This window comes from Meles meles, chromosome 20 (assembly GCF_922984935.1).
Source record: "Meles meles chromosome 20, mMelMel3.1 paternal haplotype, whole genome shotgun sequence".
Taxonomy (NCBI): Eukaryota; Metazoa; Chordata; class Mammalia; order Carnivora; family Mustelidae; genus Meles; species Meles meles.
Window position 1 is genome coordinate 6,760,523 of NC_060085.1, and position 22,875 is coordinate 6,783,397.

A 22,875-nucleotide genomic window follows, 5' to 3' on the forward strand; every position below is an offset into this window, starting at 1 on the left:
CCACCCATGAAATCAGCCTGAGATCAGAATTATACACGTCTGGATCTCTACAGGAGCAGAAGACGCCAGTGGCAGGTAAAGCCGACTGGGAGCGTCGGACTGATATCAGAAGATAAACAAAAGGGGGAGGGAGCCACCAGAGGTGACGGATCTGAAAGTAACACCCCAACACGAGAGTGCTCTGCGTCTGGGGACCAGCATTAACTTGAGGTCTGGTTGAAAGCACTCAAAAAAACAAAGAGCAAAGGATTGCAGGGGGTAATAGTGGGAGCCTGAGTGGTTAGGGTCAGGGACCTAAGTCCCCGGACCCAGGACAGCCTCCCCTGGTGCTGAGCCATAGAGAGTGCAGTGGAGAAATCAGGTCTCCGACCCTGAGCCATCAGTCCGCCTGAATGCCAGCGCACCCGAGAACGAGTGAGGTCTGGCTCCCCTGAGGGGCTGGGAGGCCGGCCAGACGGCAATCCTGAAACGCGCGCGTCCCACACCCTCCCTTGAGATAGGTGCTTATAGCCGCTAGCCTGGAGCTCTGGCATCCAGAAAAACCAGACATTCCCAGCCCGGGACAGTGGGAAAATCTCAGTGTGCGATCTCTGCTCGGAACCTCTCTGGCGGTCTGGAGCTGCCTAGACAGCCACTGCTGCCCTGGTTTTGGGTACAACGAGGAGCTCCTGCATCCCCAGGGACAGTGACTCAGAACCAACTCAGCCAGCAGCTCTTCCAAAACATTCTGGGGCTTCTCTCTGAGAGGGAGGTTGGGGTGCAGTTTGCTCTCCTCTAAACCTCCAAAAACCATCAAAAGCTGTCAATTGCTAAGGAAATGTTGAAAAACAAAAACAAAACTGGCGGCATCACGTTACCCGATTTCAAGCTTTACTACAAAGCTGTGATCACCAAGACAGCATGGTACTGGCATAAAAACAGGCACATAGACCAGTGGAACAGAGTGGAGAGCCCAGATATGGACCCTCAACTCTATGGTCAAATAATCTTTGACAAAACAGGAAAAAATATTCAATGGAAAAAAGACAGTCTCTTCAATAAATGGTGCTGGGAAAACTGGACAGCGATATGTAGGAGAATGAAACTCGACCATTCTCTTACACCGTTCACAAAGATAAACTCGAAATGGATAAAAGACCTCAACGTGAGACAGGAATCTATCAGAATCCTAGAGGAGAATATAGGCAGTAACCTCTTCGATATCAGCCACAGCAACTTCTTTCAAGATATGTCTCCAAAGGCCAAGAAAACAAAAGCAAAAATGAACTTTTGGGACTTCATCAAGATCCAAAGCTTCTGCACAGCAAAGGAAACAGTCAACAAAACAAAGAGGCAACCCACGGAATGGGAGAAGATATTTGTAAATGACAGTACAGACAAAAGGTTGATATCCAGGATCTACAAAGAACTTCTCAAACTCAACACACACAAAACAGATAATCATATCAAAAAATGGGCAGAAGATATTAACAGACACTTCTCCAACGAAGACATACAAATGGCTATCAGACACATGAAAAAATGTTCATCATCACTAGCCATCAGGGAGATTCAAATTAAAACAACATTGAGATACCACTTAACACCAGTTAGAATGGCCAAAATTAGCAAGACAGGAAACAACGTGTGCTGGAGAGGATGTGGAGAAAGGGGAACCCTCTTACACTGTTGGTGGGAATGCAAGTTAGTGCAGCCACTTTGGAGAACAGTGTGGAGATTCCTGAAGAAATTAAAAATAGAGCTTCCCTATGACCCTGCAATTGCACTGCTGGGTATTTACCCCAAAGATACAGATGGAGTGAAAAGAAGGGCCATTTGTACCCCAATGTTTATTGCAGCAATGGCTACGGTCGCCAAACTGTGGAAAGAACCAAGATGCCCTTCAACGGATGAATGGATAAGGAAGATGTGGTCCATATACACAATGGAGTATTATGCCTCCATCAGAAAGGACGAATACCCAACTTTTGTAGCAACATGGACAGGACTGGAAGAAATTATGCTGAGCGAAATAAGTCAAGCAGAGAGAGTCAAGTATCATATGGTCTCACTTATTTGTGGAGCATAACAAATAACATGGAGGACATGGGGAGATGGAGAGGAGAGGGAGTTGAGGGAAACTGGAAGGGGAGATGAACCATGAGAGACTATGGACTCTGAAAAACAACCAGAGGGTTATGAAGGGGCGGCAGGAGGGGGAGGGGTGGGGTGGGAGGTTGAGGAACCAGGTGGTGGGTAATAGGGAGGGCACGTACTGCATGGAGCACTGGGTGTGATGCCAAAATAATGAACACTGTTATGCTGTAAATAAGCAAATAAAAATAAATAAATTAAAAAAAAAAAAGCTGTCAAGGCGAGAGAAAGCAGATGAAAGAACATAAAAACCCCCAGAGAACAAAAGGCTGAAAAAAACAGTTTCCTCAGAGCTCACCCCCTTGAGGGGAGCCGGAGGACCTAACTCAGGGAACGTCATTGTCTGAGAACCCACGTGGCAGGCCCCTCCCCCAGAAAACCAACCAGGAAGGAAGAAGAAAAAAAAAAAGACTACAAGAGAACAATCACCACTACTTCACAAATACAACTTTTATTTTTAACTCTTTACCAATATTCTGGTTCTTTTTTTTTATACATACAGATAATTTTTTAACCTATTTACCATCACACTGAGATGTCCAGTACATCAAATTCTTTAATAACCTTCTAACCTGAACTTTTTGATACATACACCCGTATTTTTCTTTTGTTTTTCTATTTTTTAATTATTTTTTAATTTTAACTTAGTTTAGTCTAGTTTATTCTTTTTTAATTTTTATTTTCTACTATACATATAGAGTTAAACTTCAAGGTAATCCCCTTTCCCCAATCAATGCTACCCCTATAGGCAAACCAGTTTCTAATCCCCCTGTAACTTAGGAAAGTTGAGTCCCTTAACAAAAACATCCAGATACCTTCAGGAAGATTCAAAATAACCTTCCTCACCCACACTGAGAATCTATAACCATTCTCCCAATTTTTCTTTCTGTCAATGTTTCTGTGAATTTGTGTTTGTCCTGATAATATATAAACCTTATACTTGGGGTTCTTTCTGATGAGGTTCTTCCCTTTTTTTTTTTTTTTTTGCTTATATATACATATTTTTTTCTCTTGTCATATACTTTTATCACTCTTTTTGTCTGTCTGTTTTTGTTTGTATACTCCACAAATCTTACCTTGTGGCCCATTTGGGCTGAGCCTTCTCTTTTATCTTCCCTTTTTTTCCTAGCTCTCTCTCTCTTTTTTTTTCCTTTTTTCTTTCCCCCTTTTTTTTTCTTTCTTCTTCTCTATTTCTTTTTCTTTTCGTTTTTCTCTCATTTGGGTGGGGAATCCTGATTGCACAGAAGTGTTCCAGGGTGCACATTGACTGCACCACAATCGATAAGTCCAGCTGCATCTGTTTAGTCATCTCTTACCAAAATGACTAGGAGGAGGAATACCCAACAGAAGAAAAATACAGAGGATGGGCCTTGTGCAACAGAGCTAATGGCTATCGACATAGACAATATGTCAGAAAAGGAATTCAGACTAACAATTATCCAGGCAATAGCTAGGTTGGAGAAAGCCATGGATGACCAAACAGAATTGATTAGGGCAGAACTGAAAGCCACCAGGGATGATGTTCACAATGTTAGGGCAGAACTGAAAGCCACCAGGGATGATGTTCAAAATGCTCTCAATGAGTTCCAATCCAATCTAAATTCTCTAAAAGCGAGGGTAACTGAGACAGAGGATAGAATTAGTGATCTGGAGGACAAACAGATAGAGAGAAAGGATCAGGAGGAAGCCTGGAAAAAACAGCTCAGAAGCCACGAAAACAGAATCAGGGAAATAAACGATGCCATGAAACGTTCCAACGTCAGAATTATTGGAATCCCTGAAGGGGAAGAAAAAGAAAGAAGTCTAGAAGATATAGTGGAAGAAGTTGTCTATGAAAATTTTCCCAATCTCACGAATGGAAACAACGTTCATGTACTAGAGGCAGAAATATTTCCTCCCAATATTTTAGATTCTCGAAAGTCCTCACGGCACCTTATCGTTAGAATGGGGAATTTTGTTTCAAGAGAGACCCTCTTAAAAGCAGCTAGGACAAAGAAGCTTCTTACATACAGAGGAAAGCCCATTAGAATAACGTCAGACCTTTCCACAGAGACCTGGAAAGCCAGGAAGGGCTGGCAAAATATATTCAGAGTACTAAATGAGAAGAACATGCAACCAAGAATACTCTATCCAGCAAGACTGACATTTAAAATGGATGGAGAGATAAAGAGTTTCCAAGACCGGCAAGGCTTAAAAGACTATGCAACCACCAAGCCGACACTGCAGGAAATATTAACGGGGGTCCTATAAAAGAGAAAAAATCCTAAGAATATCATTGAACAGAAATATAGAAACAATCTATAGACAGAAAGACTTCAAAGGCAACACGATGTCAATAAAAACCTATCTCTCAATAATCACTCTCAATGTGAATGGCCTAAATGCGCCCATAAAATGACACAGGGTTGCAGATTGGATAAAATGACAGGATCCATCCATATGTTGTCTACAAGAGACCCATTTTGAACCTAAGGATACACCCAGACTGAAAGTGAAGGGATGGAGAAGCATCTTTCATGCCAAAGGGCCTCAAAAGAAGGCCAGGGTAGCGATTCTCATATAAGATAAATTAGATTTTAAACTAAAGACTGTAGTCAGAGATACAGAAGGACACTACATAATTCTTAAAGGGACTATCCACCAAGACGATCTAACAATTGTGAATATCTATGCCCCCAATATGGGAGCACCCAATTACATAAGAAAACTATTAATCAAGATAAAGAGTCATATTGATACGAATACAATAATAGTAGGAGATCTTAATACGCCTCTCTCAGAAATAGACAGATCATCGGAGCAGAAAATTAATAAAGAAATAAGAGCATTGAATGAAACATTGGACCAGATGGACCTCATCGACGTATACAGAACATTCCACCCTAAAACAACAGAATATTCATTCTTCTCAAGTGCACATGGAACCTTCTCCAGAATAGACCACATACTGGGTCACAAAGCAGGACTCAACCAATACCAAAAGACTGACATTATTCCCTGCATATTCTCCGATCACAATGCTTTGAAACTGGAGCTCAATCACAAGGAAAAGTTCAGAAGGAACTCAAACACCTGGAAGCTAAAGATCACCTTGCTTAAGAATGCTTGGATCAACCAGGAGATCAAAGACGAACTTAAACAATTCATGGAAACCAATGAGAATGAAGACACCTCGGTCCAAAACCTATGGGATACAGCAAAGACGGTTCTAAGGGGGAAATACATAGCCATCCAAGCCTCCCTCAAAAACATTGAAAAATCCAGACTACACCAGCTGTCTCTACACCTTAAAGAACTGGAGAATCAACAACAAATCAAACCAACTCCACATGCAAGAAGGGAAATAATCAAGATTAGAGCAGAGATCAATGAGGTAGAAACGAGAGATACAGTAGAACGTATCAATGAAAGTAGAAGCTGGTTTTTTGAAAGAATCAATAAGATCGATAAACCACTGGCCACACTAATCCAAAAGAAAAGAGAGAAAGCCCAAATTAATAAAATTATGAATGAAAAGGGAGAGATCACAAATAACACCAAGGAAATAGAAACAATCATCAGAAATTATTACCAACAGTTATATGCCAATAAGCTAAGCAACCTAGATGAAATGGATGCATTCCTGGAAAGCCACAAACTCCCAAAACTGAACCAGGAAGAAATTGACAACCTGAATAGACCGATATCTAGCAATGAGATTGAAGCAGTGATCAAAAACCTCCCAAAAAACAAGAGCCCAGGACCTGACGGATTCCCTGGGGAATTCTACCAAACTTTCAAAGAAGAAATAACACCAATTCTCCTGAAGCTGTTCCAAAAAATTGAAGCAGAAGGAAAACTTCCAGACTCTTTTTATGAAGCCAGCATTACCCTGATCCCCAAACCAGGCAAAGACCCTACCAAAAAGGAGAATTTCAGACCAATATCACTGATGAATATGGATGCAAAGATTCTCAACAAGATCCTAGCAAACAGGATCCAGCAGCACATTAAAAAGATTATCCACCATGACCAGGTGGGATTCATCCCTGGGTTGCAAGGTTGGTTCAACATTCGCAAATCAATCAGTGTGATAGAACACATCAATAAGAGAAGAGAGAAGAACCACATGGTCCTCTCAATTGATGCAGAAAAAGCATTTGACAAAATCCACCATCCGTTCCTGATGAAAACGCTTCAAAGTATAGGGATAGAGGGAACATTCCTGAACTTCATAAAATCTATCTATGAAAGACCCACAGCAAATATCATCCCCAATGGGAAAAAGCTTGCAGCCTTCCCGTTGAGATCAGGAACACGACAAGGATGCCCACTCTCACCACTCTTGTTCAACATAGTATTAGAAGTTCTAGCAATGGCAATCAGACAACAAAGAGAAATAAAAGGTATCCAAATTGTCAAGGAAGAAGTCAAACTCTCTCTCTTCGCAGATGACATGATTCTTTATATGGAAAACCCCAAAGACTCCACCCCCAAACTACTAGAACTCATACAGCAATTCAGTAACATGGCAGGATACAAAGTCAATGTACAGAAATCAGTGGCTTTCTTATACACCAACAATGAAAATACAGAAAGGGAAATTAGAGAGTTGATTCCATTTACTATAGCACCAAGAACCATCAGATACCTGGGAATAAACCTAACCAAAGAAGTAAAGGACCTGTACTCGAGGAACTACAGAACACTCATGAAATAAATTGAAGAAGACACAAAAAGATGGAAGACTGTTCCATGCTCTTGGATTGGAAGAATAAACATTGTTATAATGTCTATACTGCGTAGAGCAATCTATACTTTTAATGCCATTCCGATCAAAATTCCACCAATATTTTTCAAAGAGCTGGAGCAAATAATCCTAAAATTTGTATGGAGTCAGAAGAGACCCCGAATTGCTAAGGAAATGTTGAAAAACAAAAACAAAACTGGCGGCATCACGTTACCCGATTTCAAGCTTTACTACAAAGCTGTGATCACCAAGACAGCGTGGTACTGGCATAACAACAGACACATAGACCGGTGGAACAGAGTGGAGAGCCCAGATATGGACCCTCAACTCTATGGTCAAATAATCTTCGACAAAACAGGAAAAAATATACAATGGAAAAAAGACAGTCTCTTCAATAAATGGTGCTGGGAAAACTGGACAGTGATATGTAGGAGAATGAAACTCGACCATTCTCTTACACCGTTCACAAAGGTAAACTCGAAATGGATAAAAGACCTCAACATGAGACAGGAATCTATCAGAATCCTAGAGGAGAATATAGGCAGTAACTTCTTCGATATCAGCCACAGCAACTTCTTTCAAGATCTGTCTCCAAAGGCCAAGGAAACAAAAGCAAAAATGAACTTTTGGGACTTCATCAAGATCCAAAGCTTCTGCACAGCAAAGGAAACAGTCAACAAAACAAAGAGGCAACCCACGGAATGGGAGAAGATATTTGCAAATGACAGTACAGACAAAAGGTTGATATCCACGATCTATAAAGAACTTCTCAAACTCAACACACACAAAACAGATAATCATATCAAAAAATGGGCAGAAGATATGAACAGACACTTCTCCAACGAAGACATACAAATGGCTATCAGACACATGAAAAAATGTTCATCATCACTAGCCATCAGGGAGATTCAAATTAAAACAACATTGAGATACCACCTAATACCAGTTAGAATGGCCAAAATTAGCAAGACAGGAAACAGCATGTGTTGGAGAGGATGTGGAGAAAGGGGAACCCTCTTACACTGTTGGTGAGAATGCAAGTTAGTGCAGCCACTTTGGAGAATAGTGTGGAGATTCCTGAAGAAATTAAAAATAGAGCTTCCCTATGACCCTGCAATTGCACTGCTCGGTATTTACCCCAAAGATACAGATGTAGTGAAAAGAAGGGCCATTTGTACCCCAATGTTTATTGCAGCAATGGCTACGGTCGCCAAACTGTGGAAAGAACCAAGATGCCCTTCAACGGATGAATGGATAAGGAAGATGTGGTCCATATACACAATGGAGTATTATGCCTCCATCAGAAAGGACGAATACCCAACTTTTGTAGCAACATGGACGGGACTGGAAGAAATTATGCTGAGCGAAATAAGTCAAGCAGAGAGAGTCGAGCACCTCATTCTTTATCTCAGCTTGGGTCTTGATCTCAGGGTCATGGTTCAAGCCCCATGTTGGACTCCATGCTGGGTGTGAAGCCTACTTTTTAAAAAATCTAATGAAGATCATTAAGACACAAAAATGTATTAGATGTTTTCTACCTTAAGGTAGGTTTTAGGTCCTCCTAACCAATGGCCATGGGTGGGGGCGTGGAATCATACGAAAATAACAAGATGGGGTACCTGCGTGTCTCTGATGTTTACTCTGCCTTTGGCTCAGGTCATGATCTCCAGGTCCTGGGATCAAGCCCCACGATGGGCTTCCATCTCAACAGGGAGCCTGCTTCTCCCTCTGCCTCTCCCCCTGCTTGGGCTGTCTCTCTCAAATGAATAAGTAAAATATTTATTTCACTTTTTTTAAATTTCTTTTCAGTGTAACAGTATTCATTGTTTTTGCACAACACCCAGTGCTCCATGCAATACGTGTCCTCCCCAATACCCACCACCTGGTTTTAAAAAAAGGAAAAAAACAAGAGAGAGAGAGAGAGAGAGTTACGATTATTTTGCAATGATAGAAGTAAGACTGCTCATGACCAAGAGTCCTGGGCAGTGCATAAAGAAAGTGAGAGGGGTACAGATATACATATAATCCTGCAGTGACTATGATTTAAGTGGGGAGTCCAAAATAATTCCCCAATTCCACTAGAGCTATGCTAACAGGAATAGTTGTATAAGCAAAGAGGACAGATCTATAGGGTTATATATACCATGTGGCTGCAGATTCAGAATTTCTTGTTGTTATTGATTTGCTGCATTTTCTGATTCTATGAGCCCAGAATGATTAAGAGAAATATTGATACTAGACTGTTCTGCGGATCGTCGCCCACAGTGCACTCTTGATGTCCTTGTTCCTCAGGCTGTAGATGTAGGGGTTCAGCATAGGGGTGACCACAGTGTACATCACCGAGGCCACTGCACCCTTTCTGAGGGAGGGGGAGATGGATGAACTGAGGTACACTCCAAGGCCTGTTCCATAAAACAAGCAAACAACCAACAGGTGGGAGCTACAGGTAGAAAAGGCTTTGTACTTCCTACCTGTGGATGAGACTCTCAGAATGGAGGAAACAATTCGTGTATAAGAACAAAGGATCCCTAAGAGGGGAACACCACCAAAGATGACACCCATAAAATAAACTATTATGGTGTGGATGGAGGTATCAGAGCAGGCAAGGTGGAAGAGTTGAGGTGCATCACAAAAGAAATGATGAATTTTCACATTTGTGCAAAAGGTAAGTTGGGACACCATCAAACAATGAATCTGAGAATCCAAAAGGCTGCCAAAAAATGACATCAGGACCAACAAGCCACAAAGGTTTGGGTTCATGATGGTTGAATAGTTCAGGGGGTGACAAATGGCCACAAACCGGTCATAGGCCATCACAGCCAGGAGCAGATTGTCCAAACACCCAAACAGGAAAAAAAAGGACACTTGAGTTAGGCAGCCTGCATAGGTGATAGACTTTCTGTGTGTGTGAATGTTTACCAGCATCTTGGGGATTGTGGTGGTGCTGAAACCAATATCAGCCAAGGACAGGTTGGAGAGGAAGAAGTACATGGGGATGTGGAGGTGGGAGTCAGAGCTGACCGCCAGGATGATGAGCAGGTTCCCAAGCATGGTGACCAGATACAAGGACAGGAACAGCCCAAAGAGAATGGGCTCCAGTTCTGGCTCATCTGAGAGGCCCAGGAGAAGGAATTCTGAGACAGCTGTTAGATTCTGTGGTTCCATGCAGCTGGGACACCTCTCAAAAGAGAAGAGAGTATTGAATAAACAAAACAAGTGTAGAGACACCCAGCTAAATGTGCCTATTTTCGTTCAGCCTAATCTCTTCCAGTCCCGTCCGTGTTGCTACAAAAGTTGGGTATTCATCCTTTATGATGGAGGCATAATACTCCATCGTGTATATGGACCACATCTTCCTTATCCATTCATCCATTGAAGGGCATCTCGGTTCTTTCCACAGTTTGGCGACCATGGCCATTGCTGCAATAAACATTGGGGTACAGATGGCTCTTCTTTTTACTACATCTGTATCTTTGGGATAAATACCCAGAAGTGCAATTTCAGGGTCATAAGGAAGCACTATTTTTAATTTCTTGAGGAATCTCCACACTGTTCTCCAAAGTGGTTGCACCAACTTGCATTCCCACCAAGTCAAGCAGAGAGAGTCAAGTATCATATGGTTTCACTTATTTGTGGAGCATAACAAAGAACATGGAGGACATGGGGAGATGGAGAGAAGGGAGTTGTTGGAAATTGGAAGGGGAGATGAACCATGAGAGACTATGGACTCTGAAAAACAACCTGAGGGTTTTCAAGGGGTGGGGGGTGGGAGGTTGGGGAACGAGGTGGAGGGTAATAGAGAGGGCACATATTGCATGGAGCACTGGGTGTGGTGCAAAAACAATGAGTACTGTTATGCTGAAAATAAATAAATAAATTTTTCAAAAATACTCATTCAAGCAGAATTAGAAGACAAAAAAAAAAAAAAAAAGAGCCATAACATGTTTAAAAAGAGGCTGAAGAGTGAGCCAAGGACAAGATCATGAAAGTCTTTGAATGACATATAGGAAAATCCACTCCATGTGAATTATGGTATAATCTGATTTATGTTCTAGATCACTCTGATACCTGTGCAGAGAATGAATTGGAAGAGAACATGCCCCAGCAACTCAGCATGAGGCATGCATTTGGTCATACTGTGATAAAATCTGGTTGAATAAATGCAATTCATGAATCCTAAAAAAAAAAAGTGCCTATTTTGATTCAAGCAATTCGAAACTGCCCAGCGTACATCCCATTACCTTCAGCAACATTTCTCAATTTGTAAACTCTTCTTAGAACTCTTTCCTTACTGCTGTCTAAGCTATTTACCTGTTTCTATATACACCCCTATGAAGACATTGAGCCAAAGAATATTAGAGAGACATACAAATATACAAACATAGAAATATTGAGTTATACTTGGCTTCAGAACTTATATTTGTTGCCAGTAAAAATTGAGTTTTCTTGCTTTCCCTGCATGATCCCATTCCCCAGCATTACAGCTGCCCAATGACAAACACTGTCATGAATGTGGTAGATACATTTTCCCTTCAATGTTTCCATTATATTAGTACTGATTTATGCATCCATAAACAGTTTTCTTAAAAACTTACATAATAGTATAATAATACATATATTGTTTCCTGAGTTCTCACTTACCACAGTAATGTGTTTTAAGTGTCTGTGAAGTGTATACATCTATTTCAAGCACTTCAAAAGTGGCATAGTATTACCTGAAAGATGAACTTTATTATCTCTTAATTTCCTATTACAATATTCCCTTTTTAATAAAGATTTTATTTACTTATTTATTTGACAGACATAGATGACATGTAGGCAGAGAGGCAGGCACAGAGAGGGCAGGGAGAGAGGCGGGCTCCCTGCTGAACAGAGACCCCGATGCAGGGCTCAATCCCAGGACCCTGGAATCATGACCTGAGCTGAAGGCAGAGGCTTTAACCAACTGAGCCACCCAGGCGCCCCCAATATTCCCTTTAAAAAATTATTTATTTATTCTGAGAGACACACAGAGAAAGAGAGTATAAGCAGAAGGAGGTAGAGGGAGAGTAAGAACCTTAAGCTCACTTCACACTGAGCACAGAGCCCAATGTGGAGCTCCATATCAGGACTCTGAGCTCATGCCCTCAGCCAAAATCAAGAATTGGACACTTAACTGACTGAGACACCCAGGTGTCCCTTTTTAGACTATTCCTCCAATAGACCTTCTGCTCCCCTCTCTGTTTCTTCTTCTTCTGGAATCCCAATTATTCTAATGTTGTTTCGTCTTATGGTGTCACTTATCTCTCGAATTCTCCCCTCATGGTCCAGTAGCTGTTTGTCCCTCTTTTGCTCGGCTTCCTTATTCTCTGTCATTTGGTCTTCTATATCACTAATTCTTTCTTCTGCCTCATTTATCCTAGCAGTGAGAGCCTCCATTTTTTATTGTACCTCATTAATAGCTTTTTTGATTTCAACTTGGTTAGATTTTAGTTCTTTAATTTCTCCAGAAAGGGCTTTAATATCTCCAGAGAGGGTTTCTCTAATATCTTCCATGCCTTTTTCAAGCCCGGCTAGAATGTTCAGAATCGTCATTCTGAACTCTTGATCTGACATATTACCAATGTCTGTGTTGATTAGGTCCCTAGCCTTCGGTACTGTCTCTTGTTCTTTTGTTTGTGGTGATTTTTTCCGCCTTGTAATTTTGTCCAGATAAGAGGATATGAAGGAGCAAATAAACTACTAAAAGGGTGGCAAAGACCCCAGAAAAATGCGCTGTAACCAAATCGGAAGAGACCCCTATTTGTGGGGGGGAGAAAGGGGATAAAAACAGGTTCTGAAAAAAAAAGAAAAAAAAAAGAAAAAAATTTAAAAAATAAAACAAATAAAAAAATATAAAAAAGAAAGAAAAAATATATATATTTAGATGAACTAGTCAAAAAACGTTAAAAAAAGAAAAGGGTAAAAGTTTTGAAAAATTTAGCAGAAGAAGAAAAAAGAAAAAAGAAAAAAAAATTGAAAAAAGAAAAAAAAAATTGAAGTAGCCGCAAGACTAAAGAATCATGGGGAGAAAGCCATGAGTTCCGTGCTTTGCTTTCTCCTCCTCTGGAATTGCTCTGCTGTCTTAGGAATTGAACCTGCTTTCTCCTTGATAGATGAACTTCGTCCTGCCTGGATATTTTGTTGATCTTCTGGGGGAGGGGCCTGTTGTCGTGACTCTCAAGTGTCTTTGCCCGAGGCGGGATTGCACCGCCCTTACCGGTGGCCGGGAGGACTAAGTAATCGGCTCGGGTTCGCTTTTGGGAGCTTCTGTTCCCTGAACGCTTTCTGTAGAGTTCCGTAATAACATTCTTGCACCCACCTCCATATTACATAAATGAGAATTTCTATAATATATAGGCATAAAAGGAGGACGTGGTACACATACACAATGGAGTATTATGCCTCCATCAGAAAGGATGAATACCCAACTTTTTTAGCAACATGGATGGGACTGGAAGAGATTATGCTGAGCGAAATAAGTCAAGCAGAGAGAATTAAGTATCATATGGTCTCACTTATTTGTGGAGCATAACAAAGAACACGGAGGACATGGGGCAATGGAGAGGAGAGGGAGTTGAGGGAAACTGGAAGGGGAGATGCACCATGAGAGACTGTGGAGTCTGAAAAGCAACCAGAGGGTTTTGAGGGGGGGGGGGGGTGGGAGGTTGAGGAACCAGGTGGTGGGCAATAGGGAGGGCACGTACTGCATGGAGCACTGGGTGTGGTGCAAAAACAATGAACACTGTTATGCTGAAAATAAACAAATAAAAATAAAAAATATATACATATATAGGCATTAAAGATGATAATATTGTAAAAAAAAATCAATATATGTACAATTTTACTATTAATAATCTACATTTGTTTTCCTAATAGAAAGTATAGACAAAATCAACTTCATGCTTTTATTATCAAGGTATAGAACCAGAAAGATCCCTGAAGTCTGTGTTCCAATGGTCTTTCCATAAATACACAGGAAAGTACCTATCTTGGATAAGGAATAATATTTTTATATCACAGATTTCCAAATAGGCAGCAAAATACAGTACTATTCATAGAAAATATTATGATCTATAATATTCACATAGTAAAGACCCCAGTCAACCACTTATCCCAATTTCCTAATTCACAGATGAACTCACAGAATCCCAAGACAGGGAATTGTTGGTCCTGTTTCTGCTTGCTCATCTGGAACTAAAGCATGTTTGAAAAGAAAGCAACCATTCTACACTGGTGGAGTGCACAGAGCCCTGGGATGGGAATCAGACTAAACATGGAGTATATGTCAACATCCCAACCTCTCTGTGCTGTTATCCTCCATCTAGAAAGGAAGAGAACATCATCCATATCAAGATACATGTGGCATCTAAAAGAAGTTTGCACCCAATAAATATTCAGTCATGGTTTGTAAATCAGAATTTGCATTGTTACTGGAATGGTGGGTTTATTGGTGAAACCCAATCCTAAGAAAGGTTTAATGAGGGATGCCTGAGTGGCTCAGGGTGTTAAGGCCTCCACCTTCAGCTCAGGTCATGATCCCAGGGTCCTGGGGTCGAGTCCCCCATCAGACTCTCTGCTCAGGGGGGAGCCTGCTTCCTCCTCTCTCTCTCTGCCTGCCTCTCAGGCAACTTGTGATCTCTGTCTGTCAAATAAATAAATAAAATATTTTAAAAAAGAAAAGTTTAATGATTTTTACTTTATTATATATCAGAGAGGTAAAATCCATTCATGTCCCAGGAAATTCATTCAAGAATGCATGGAAATTGGGGTGCCAGGGTGACTCCACTGGTTAAATGTCCAACTCTTGGTTTTGTCTCAGGTTATGATCTCAGGTTTGAGGGATCAAGTCTGACCCCCACCATCTCTCTCTCTCTAAAAAGAAAGAACAAAAGAAAGAAAGAAAGAGGAAATCCTAAAATGTGTCTCAGTTCATGCAATAAGATTTGCCTCCCTTTTTCTTTTTCTCTCTTTTAATTTTCATCTTTATGGAAATCTCCAGTAATTTTCAAATGAAGAATCTGTTAAGTGGAAAATGATAGGTCTCTTAGAAAATCTGTGGTGTAGATACAGACAAGCACTGTTTTATTTTTCATCTAGATCTATGAAACATCATTAGAAGGAGGCAAAGCACCCAATGCATAGAACCCACATTGTCTAAGCCCCATTTCTGAGAACCAAAGAAGGGTCCATTCAATATTTAACAGAGATCACTGGTGCTCTTGTAGCCTACACTGTGCCAAGCAAAGTATAAGCTCTGGGAAATCAGAAATGAGTGTGATTCTGTTGCTTCCCTTCAAACACTCAATATCTACCTGCATAAGGACAAAAAAAAAGTTCTCTTAGGATCTAGGGAAAACTGAAACTTCAGATCACAGGATATTTTAGTTGGGTAGATGATGCTTAGCCTTGATAACAACAATAACAACCACAACAATACCTAAATTACCTAATCCTTACTATATGCATCTAACATATTAGGTCACATGTTCAGTGCTCATCTTAATTCTTACTCAGTACAGTTGTAAAAACCGGCTCAAAGATATTAAGAACTTGCCGAGTGTCATGCAGATGAAAGTAGAGCAGATAAGATTCAAAATTAAGTGGTGGGTCTCTGAGGTGCATGAATTGACTTGTTTGTTCTGTTCCCCTGCACTTCAGAGAGTTCAAGCAGAAGTCCAGAGGTCTTTTCCAAAATTGCTAAGATAATCTTGCAGCAGTTTTTTATCCCCTGACTAAGAATGGAATCTAACATCCTGATCCCATATCTCCCTTAGAGATTGAGGGCTTAAATTATAGGAATGGGGGAGGAAGTGGAATATGAAGCAAAATCTGAGAGCTGAGGCAAGAAAGAGAGCTGCCCTGAATTGTCATGAGCTCACTCTCTATGATCTCTACCTTCATCTCAGCCATCTTTTCTACAGTTGATGCAGCAGGTGACACTAACTGCTCGCTGGTGTCTTCTAGCATGAACAGCCAAATGGGAAGAGCACAGAGAGGGGAGGTCTTTGCCTGGAATAACAGGAAAGAGAAGCACGAATTGGATAGGCAGGAGAGAATACTGTCTGGGTAGCCTGTGAACAGTCTCACTGTCTGCATTCAAACCTGAATTCATCCCCTGTCTAACCCAGGATCTGGCAAAACTTAAAAAGCTTCTGCGTAGCAAAGAAAACAATCAACAACACTAAAAGGCAACTATGGAATGGGAGATGATATTTGCAAATTCCGTATCTGATAAAGGGTTAGTATCCAAAATATGTAAAGAACTTATGAAACTCAACAGCCCAAAAACAAATAATCCAATTGAAACATGAACAGAAGACATGAATAGATAATTTTCCAAAGAAGACATAGAGATGGCCAACATTGTTCATCGTCAGAGAAATGCAATCAAAACTACAATAAGATATTACTTCAAACCTGTCAGAGTGGCTAAAATCAACAATACAATAAACAGACAGAGATCACAAGCAGGCAGAGAGACAGGCAGAGAAGGAGGAGGAAGTGGGCTCCCTGCTGGGTGGGGAGCCCAAGGTGGGGCTTTATCCCAAGTCCCTGGGATCAGGACCTGAGCTGAAGGCAGAGGCTTTAACCCTTGAGCCACCCAGGCAGCTCGCAAAATCATTTTCTCCAAAACATCAGATGTACTATCTTTTTCATTTATTTACTATGGTTAGCATATGACTCTGTGGGATTTATAGGTTATTTTCTTCACAAATTATCCTTGTTACAACAACATGGAATGTCAATATACTTATTTTGTTTTGGTTTCAGGCATCAGCTTTTTACATATAACTACTATTAGAGCTTTTTTTTTTACCCATATACCATGTTTCTTTCTCAAATGTAATAATAAAACAAATACAATAAAAATCATTTTATTAGAAAAAAATACAAGAAGCAAGACTTGGTGAGGATGTGGAGAAAAAGGAACACTTGTGTTCTGTTGGCGGGAATGCAAATTGGTACAGCCACTCTGCAAAACAGTATGGAGGTTCCTCAGAAAGTTAAATATAGAACTACTCTATGATCCAGTAAGTGAACTACTGGGTATTTAAAAGACAAAAAGAAATACTGATCGATGGGGCACCTGAGTGATTCAATCTCTAGGCATCTGCCTTGTGCTCAGGTCATGATCTCTGAGTCCTGAGATCAAGTCCTGCCTCAGGCTTCCCGCTCAGCAGGAAGCCTGCTTCTCTCTCTCCCACTCCCTCTGCTTGTGTTCCCTCTCTTACTGTCTCTCTCTCTCTCTCTGTCAAATAAATAAATAAAATCTTTTAAAAAAAAAACTGATTCAAAGGGATACATGCTCCCTGATATTCATGGCAGCATTATCAACAACAGTGTTGTTGGGAAACTGTTGGGGAAAAGCCCAAGTGTCCATCGACTGATGAATGGAGAAGGAAGATGTGCTGTATGTATACAATAGAATACTAGTCAGCCATCAAAGGAATGAGATTTGCAATGGTTCTGGAGAGTATTATACTAAGCAAAAGAAGTCAGTCAGAAAAAGACTACTATCATATGATTTCACTCACATGGGAATTTAAGAAACAAAACAAACTAGCAAAGGAGGGTGGAAAAAAAAGAGAGAGATGGGAAAACCAAGATACAGACTCCTAACAAACCGATGGTTACTAGAGGGAAGGTGGGTAGGGAGATGGGTGAAATAGGTGAACGGATTAAGGAGGGACTTGTCCTGATGAGCTCTGGGTGATGTATGAAAATGTTGAATCAAAATATTGTACAACTGAAACTAATACTGCACTGTATGTTAAGTAACTGGAATTTATTTTTTTATTATGTTAGTCACCATGCAGTGTATCAGTAGTTTTTGATGTAGTGTTCCATGATTCATTGCTTGCATATAACACCCAGTGCTCCATGCAATTCATCCCTACCTTAATACCCATCACCAGGCTATACCATTCCCCCACCACCCTACCCTCTAAAACAGTCATGTTGTTTCCTGGAGTCCACAGCATCTCATGGTTTGTCTCCCCTTCTGATTCCCACCCCCTTCATTTTTGCTTCCCTTCTCCTAACTGGAATATAAATAAAAACTTTTTTCAAAGGCGATTTGAACACAAAAATAAATAAATAAAATCAGGAAGTAATAAAAAATATTGTGCTCTTATCTTTAACTCTGAAATGATCATAATACATGTTACTGTCTTTCTGGGGGTGGTAATGCAGATAAAAGCTTGCAAACTATGTAGAAAATTCATCCCAGTGTCTGGCACTTGGAGTCCCAAACTAAAGGTCTGCAACATTTTGCTTACTGACATCAAGTCCATCATCACCATCATCATCACCTTCATGATCATTTGGAAGACTGAGGGAATAGTTAAAAAGGACCTCTTTCCAGTCCTGATGGGAAGAAGCCCAGGAGAAATAGAACTAGCAAGAGACAAAAATAGAAATGAAAATAAGAGTGCTAGGATCCCTGCCAGAACCAACAACACTAGGTCTTCATAGGGCTTTGTGTTGAAACTTTGCATTTTGGTCCCCTCCTGTCTGGCTATCCCAACTGTCCCAGTGGTCTGCTGAGGAGGGAACAATGCTCTCCCTGTCGCTCCTGCATTCAGTCACTCCCAGTGTACTTCCTACTCACTGGTGTGTACTGTGTCTCTGCTGGAGGAGGTTGGAGGATTGCAGAGCTGGCTGCCTCTCCCCTGCCTGGAGCTGGGTGAGGACTGAGGCTTTGTTTCCAGGAGCGGCAGGAAGACAGATGCTGGTATGGGTGTCCTCAAGCAGAGAGCTCTGAGAGGAGGAGACACATGTATGGAGCCCACTGACCTGGGACTGACACCTAAAAGGCTGGAAAGCACAGACTGATTGTTTACAGTTGAGGGCTCAAAGCGCTTGACACATAATTAGCCAGATTGGCCCATGTTTTCCCAATCTCTCAGGACTTGCTATAATTAATTGATGAAGAAAAGTGAATGTACTGGGTGGGGGGGGGGTGTATCTAGACCCCCTCCTCTTCTCAGGAAGAAGCTGAATTCTATTCCGCATTTCTGACTTCCAAGTTACTTATCTCATTGTAAAATCCAGATGGGTTTCTTTCAAATACAGAAAGCAACATATGACTTTTTTATCTCTACAGCCACTGACTTAATCAAGTAATTTAGAGAGAATTAGGTCTTCTATACCAAGAATCTTATTGAGGGTGCCTAGGTGGCTCAGTGGGCTAAGCTTCTGCCTTCAGCTCAGGTCATGATCCCAGGGTCCTGCAATCAAGCCCCACATCGGGCTCCTGCTCAGTGGGGAGCCTGCTTCCTCCTCTCTCTGCCTGCCTCTCTGCCTACTTGTGATCTCTCTCTCTGTCAAATAAATAAATAAAATCTTTAGAAAATCTTATTAAATTTCTATGTTCTCAGTTTAAATGTATGTCTCTAAGGAGAACATTCTATTTTTCTTTCTATAATCCTGGTTTGGGGTTTGGAATTTATACATTGGGAGATGTATGTTTTTTGCTGAGAGACAGCTCAGGTTTTAATTTCTCTGTTCAGTGATGTATGTCATTATATTAGACAATTGTTTATTTTTACCTGCTTATCTGGTGACTTGATCACTTGCTTAAACACTTCAGGGGTTCTCAGAGATCTCTACATTCAAAATGTGGATGATCTCAAGGTTTGGCTGGAAGACAAACTCAGAGTTTGATTTCTCATTAACTGATGTGAAGAAAACTTCAGTATTTACCCAGTTAAATTGAGTGTGTAAGAAATTGTGCTTATTTATGTGTGCATCAATGGCCAAGGAAATTTTTAGAGAGCCCAAATGACCAAATGACAGGAGTATAGAGGATTGAAGATGGAGGTGTGAGTGTTGAGATGTTTTAGAATTCTTGAACAGGAGGAAAATCGTATTAAACTGAAGTCATTTGAGGGGCGCCTGGGTGGCTCAGTGGTTTAAGCCTCTGCCTTCAGCTCAGGTCATGATCTCAGGGTCCTGGGATTGAGCCCAGCATCGGGCTCTCTGCTCAGCGGGGAGCCTGCTTCCCCCTCTCTCTCTGCCTGCCTCTCTGCCTACTTGTGATCTCTCTCTCTGTCAAATAAATAAATAAATTCTTTAAAAAAATTTTTTTTAAAGTTAAACTGAAGTCATTTGATACCAGGAAGAGCCCATCCAATACAAAGTTCATTGTCAGTGATGTTGGCAGCTTATCTGCTTAGTGTAAAGACAGAGCAAATTAAACCAGTTGTTAGACAGCATTTCAAAAAGCCCAGATTGCTACCTCAGAAATTTAATTTAAAAAATTTCTTTTTTTTTAATTTAAATTTAAAATTTAAAATTTAATTAAAATTTTAAAAAAAAGAAATTATGTGTAGCATTTATAAATGAAAGACTGGTATGTACATGGGTTCCTGGGTGTGTAGCAGAAGATGGAAGGACCCAAAGATGATTGATAATGAGAGAAGAGAAGAAAGCATGGTGACAAAGTGGAATCCTAGTGAGGTGGTTACTAGTGAAAGGAAAGATCTCTCCTTTGCTGAGGACATGGTCCTTCACTATACTTGAGTAATGAAAATGAGAATAAGAGTTAAATTTATCTATAATGACTTAGGTGACTTAATCTACAGGCACAATTAGAACCACAGAGCGACTGGAACTATCACCATTACTTGAAACCTCAATTGTGTACCCTTGCCCAAGAAATATCATTACAATCACTTTTTTATCCTGATCTCACTCTGTAGTCTCCCCATTGCATCTCACTCACAGTGTAGATTTATTCCTGATATTATGGTTTGTCAGTCAGAGTTCAATCAAGAAAAGAGAAACCACACTTGTTATTTTTTTTTAACTGTTCATCACGTCTCTCACGTTTTTTCTGTTTATTTTCAGCATAATAGTGTTCATCGTTTTTTGCACCACACCCAGTGCTCCATGCAGTACGTGCCCTCCCTATTACCCACCACCTGGTTCCTCAACCTCCCACAACCCCCCCCCCCCCCCCGCTGCCCCTTCAAAACCCTCTGGTTGTTTTTCAGAGTCCATAGTCTCTCATGGTTCATCTCCCCTTCCAATTTCCAACAACTCCCTTCTCTCCATCTCCCCATGTCCTCCATGTTATTTGTTATGCTCCACAAATAAGTGAAACCATATGATACTTGACTCTCTCTGCTTGACTTATTTCGCTCAGCATAATCTCTTCCAGTCCTGTCCATGTTGCTACAAAATTTGGGTATTCGTCCTTTCTGGTGGAGGCATAATACTCCATTGTGTATATGGACCACATCTTCCTTATCCATTCATCCGTTGAAGGGCATCTTGGTTCTTTCCACAGTTTGGCGACCGTAGCCATTGCTGCAATAAACATTGGGGTACAGATGGCCCTTCTTTTCACTCCATCTGTATCTTTGGGGTAAATACCCAGCAGTGCAATTGCAGGGTCATAGGGAAGCTCTATTCTTAATTTCTTCAGGAATCTCCACACTGTTCTCCAAAGTGGCTGCACTAACTTGCATTCCCACCAACAGTGTAAGAGGGTTCCCCTTTCTCCACATCCTCTCCAACACATGCTGTTTCCTGTCTTGCTAATTTTGGCCATTCTAACTGGTGTCAGGTGGTATCTCAATGTGGTTTTAATTTGAATCTCCCTGATGGCTAGTGATGATGAACATTTTTTCATATGTCTGATAGCCATTTGTATGTCTTCATTGGAGAAGTGTCTGTTCATATCTTCTGCCCATTTTTTGATATGATTATCTGTTTTGTGTGTGTTGAGTTTGAGAAGTTCTTTATAGATCCTGGATATCAAACTTTTGTCTGTACTGTCATTTGTTATTTTTTTATTAATTTCTTTTCAGCATAGTAGGATTCATTGTTTATGCACCACCCCCAGAGCTCCATGCCATACATGTCCTCCATAATACCTAATAAAGGTAATTTTAGTATAGATATGATTAAATGTCTTTGTGAAAGGCACAAAAGAAAAAAATATGATAACAGAGCCATAACTGCAAAATATAGTGACAACACCACAGGCAAAGAGGCATGGGGAAAAGATTGGGCATAAGCACATGTGATCTTTATTACCATTATTAGAAGAATTTAAGGAGAAGCCAGATGGAAAATCAGAGTGGTGGTTTAAAGATTCCAAGCCCCTACCATAGCATCACAACTTAAAGTATAGAAGGGAAAGTTTGGGGCAGAAAGCAATAGCTTAATTATCCAGCCCAATGAACCAGTTGTAGAGTGTGGCAGGTAAAGATAGGTAAAAAAATATTACCAAGAATATGAGGGAAAAAACAACATTGGCTGTTTCTATAGAAAACTCTTTCATATCTCCTCCTTTCTGATCTCCGATCACTTTGAGATGGTCAGGGTTTGACCATGAAGAACAAACACACATGCAAGTTATTTTTGGATGAAAAGTCTGATGAAATTCAAGAGTCCTCCACCTTGACTGCACATTAGACTGACCTGGGGTGCTATTAAAAAACTGATCAAGTTCTTCTTATTCTCCAGTCCAATTAAATCTCAATTGGTGGCAGTGGGACTCAGGCATGAGGATTTTAAAGTATACCAGATGTTTCAAACATGAAGCCGAGATTGAGAACCAGTGACATACATTCTCTCATACAACCTGCATCAATAGATTTTTTTTCTTTTTTTATTTCTTTTCAGCATTATAGTATTCATTGTTCTTGCACCACACCCAGTGCTCCGTGCAATATGTGCCCTCCCTAATACCCACCACCTGGTTGCCCCAACCTCCCACCCTCCATCCCTTCACACCCTCAGGTTGTTTTTCAGAGTCCATAGTCTCTCATGGCTCACCTCCCCTTCCAATTTCCCTCAACTTCCTTCTCCTATCCATCTCCCCATGTCCTCCATGTTATTTGTTATGCTCCACAAATAAATGAAACCATATGATGAACATTTTTTCATGTGTCTGATAGCAATTTGTATGTCTTCATTGGAGAAGTGTCTGTTCATATCTTCTGCCCATTTTTTGATATGATTATCTGTTTTCCGTGTGT

At 40.7% G+C, this 22,875-nt stretch overlaps 2 protein-coding genes across 2 annotated transcripts in view; both read right to left on the reverse strand.

The window, feature by feature from the left end:
• The window catches only part of ZNF699 (zinc finger protein 699), a 415,566-nt gene that overhangs the window by 228,739 nt on the left and 163,952 nt on the right, over window positions 1–22,875 (reverse strand). The window lies entirely within an intron of this gene.
• On the reverse strand, window positions 9,098–10,084 carry LOC123932412 (olfactory receptor 7E24-like). Its single transcript, XM_045990543.1, has one exon. The coding sequence runs from the start codon at window positions 10,025–10,027 to the stop codon at window positions 9,098–9,100; it is 930 nt and encodes a 309-aa protein (XP_045846499.1). The 5' UTR covers window positions 10,028–10,084.